Below are 2,703 nucleotides of genomic sequence, written 5' to 3'. Positions count from 1 at the left end.
TTCATGATCTTTTAAGTTCAGAAATTTGCACCTTTCGAAGAGTTTCGTATAAAGCCAGCCGTATTCGACGGCTGGACATGCAGATGTAAGAAGACCTACAAAACTTGCGAAATCTCTTATTTTGCATCTTTTAACTGCAGAAAATTTTTTGATTTCATTTTTTATTTTTAATATTTTTTCTTTTGGCAGAGTAACTTCAAATTTGTTAGAATTTATTATATATCCCAAAAACTTGACAGACTTTGAAGGGTTGAGATTGCTCTTTTCTTTATTTATAATAAAGCCTAGAGATGTAAGAAGCTTTTTTGTATTTTTTATATTTGTAAGACATTCATTATAATCTTTGCCGATAAGTAATAAGTCATCAAGATATATGGTAGATAAGTAACCACATGACCTTAGCAACTTCACTACTGGTGTCATAACTTTTGTGAAAACAAAAGGAGCACTGTTTAACCCGAACGGAAGGACATTAAATTCGAAGATATTATTTTCAAATTGGAATCGGAGGTATTTCCTGTCATTTTCATGTATTTTAATAAGGAAATACGCATCCTTTAAATCTAATGTACTTAGATAACAGTCCTTTGATATTAACTTTAAAGCAGTGCGTAAATCCTCCAATTTAAAATGAGATGTATCTATGAATTTGTTCAAAGATTTAAGATTTAAAATAAATCGCATTTTTCCATTCTGTTTGGGTATAACAAAAATAGGCGACAAAAATTGATCGTCTTGCGCTTCACATTGTGAGATTGCTCCAATTGACAATAATTCTGAGATAGATTCACGTATGTGAATTTTCTCTTGATTGGAGTATTTTCTTGTACTTGGTGGTACTAATTGTGAAACTGGTTTAGAAAATGGAATTTTATAACCCTTGATATAAGACAATACTAGAGGATCATCTGTGAGCATTAGCCATTGAGTATAAAATTTAGCTAATCTACCTCCTGGTATTACCGTTGCTAACGATGTCTGTAGCTCGTCCTGTAGTGCTGATGCTGATGCTGCGATGGCCTCGAGGTGTGCATGGGCCGATGACGTGTCGAGGTCGCAGGCTCCTTCGCTCGTGACGGTCCCGGCTGCCTGCGAGCTGGACCCGGCTTCCAGTTTAAATTTTTATTTGTATGGGGTATATTAGGCTTTTTAGCCTGAGGTTTAGGCGCCGGAATCTTAAGGTCTGCTCCAGATTTAGTAATGGCTTTAGCCGATTTCAGAGCGTCGGCCAAGTTTTCACTGAATAAAAACTTGTCAATTTTAGTATTTTGAAGCTGATCCTTCATTTCCTTCTTCATAGCGTTCAATAAAAAATTTCGCCTGGTAATGGTATCAGCATGTTGACAATCGCATAAGATTCTACTTGAATCTATCAAAAGTTTCAGCAAGGGTGTGTTTTTCTCCTTATTTGACATAAGGAGCGTTATAGCCTCACTTAGGCAACTTATAGCGGAGGTAAGTTGTTTTTGTTTATTTTCAATTGCTTTGTCGCGTTTAATTACCACATCCGATACCGCGGCCTTGACTTCCGCGTTGATTTCAGGAGGATCTATTAATTTGCAGTTATCCGGTGTCAAATATCTCTCTTTGAATTCTTTGCGCAACTCCTTCGTTAATCCGTTTGTTGCGCAATGTTCTAATCTAATCGACAGGTCCTTTTGTATGTCTTTTCCATATTGTTTTACAGCATTGGGATCAGTACCAAGTATTTCCATCAAATCAGCATCTAACTCTTCTTCTGTTTCAGGTAACGGCTGGTCAACATTCTCGACGGCGGGAGTGGCTGGAGAATCTAGGGACGGCGCGGCAGGAGCAGCTGATGCAGGAGGATTAGCTGGCGCAGCGGGAGCCGGCTGCGGGTCAACTAGAGGCACGACGGCGGCATGCTTCGACATGGCGGCTACAGGCGGAGAAACTTCATTGGTTACGGAACCTGTATCTGACTGGTCCGACCCCGCGTATTGCTGTGCCGGCGGCGCATGATAGGCATCATCCTCAGGAATCGCCCATGCGTCTAAAAGGTCCGTGTCTGAAAAGGAGACACAGCCTTATGTCCACGGTGTAGTATAATAACTGTGTAAGTGGCAGTCGCAAGTTTGTTTAACAAGAACTGCCCCCAAACTGTTATTCCACACTTTTTAGTGTACTACGACCATTGTACGTGATAGTGAATAAACACGCATAAAAAACCATTGCAATGTATTTTTATTAACAAGTTAAATTATCGGCAGAACAGTCCCAATGCATAGCAAGTACTGTCCGTAGCCATAAACTTTGTTGTTTACATTTAAACACAGGTACCTATATATTGCTGCTCTTAATTCGCAATGTTTACGCATGATCTACTTTGTTCAAGAAGAAACAGTCCCATTGTACTGCCCGCAACTCAAACATAAGTAGGTAGGTACAAGGTACCATGTAGGTAAGTACTAAAAACTGATAATATAACTACGCAACCGTTTAAGGTTCGAAGTTAAATTTGTTTAAGGTGGGTACTGCTACTCGAAGTTTGTTAAAACAGCGATTTTGTAATCAGTTCATTTCAAGCCCTAATCTGCTATTTATAAGCAAATAAGTTCAAAAAACGTTATTTACGTAGTCCTTAATACAATTACGATAAGATTGTCTATCGCGTACCTGATTCATCCTGTGAGTTCGATGAGGCACGATGTTTGTCACGATCCGGTGATCGTAATTTCTTCT

General features: G+C 39.0%; 1 protein-coding gene across 1 annotated transcript; it reads right to left on the bottom strand.

Moving 5' to 3' along the window:
- Positions 1-431: 431 nt before the first annotated feature.
- LOC134805670 (uncharacterized) lies at positions 432-2,216 on the bottom strand. Its single transcript, XM_063778931.1, has one exon. The coding sequence runs from the start codon at positions 1,893-1,895 to the stop codon at positions 969-971; it is 927 nt and encodes a 308-aa protein (XP_063635001.1). The 5' UTR covers positions 1,896-2,216; the 3' UTR covers positions 432-968.
- Positions 2,217-2,703: the final 487 nt, after the last annotated feature.

This window comes from Cydia splendana, unplaced genomic scaffold (assembly GCF_910591565.1).
Source record: "Cydia splendana unplaced genomic scaffold, ilCydSple1.2 scaffold_48_ctg1, whole genome shotgun sequence".
Classification (NCBI taxonomy): domain Eukaryota; kingdom Metazoa; phylum Arthropoda; class Insecta; order Lepidoptera; family Tortricidae; genus Cydia; species Cydia splendana.
This window is presented reverse-complemented; position numbering and strand designations above follow the sequence as displayed.

Coding starts and splice junctions, on each gene's coding strand:
- LOC134805670 (XM_063778931.1), bottom strand. CDS start 1,895: ATGTCGAAGCATGCCGCCGTCGTGCCTCTAGTTGACCCGCAGCCGGCT.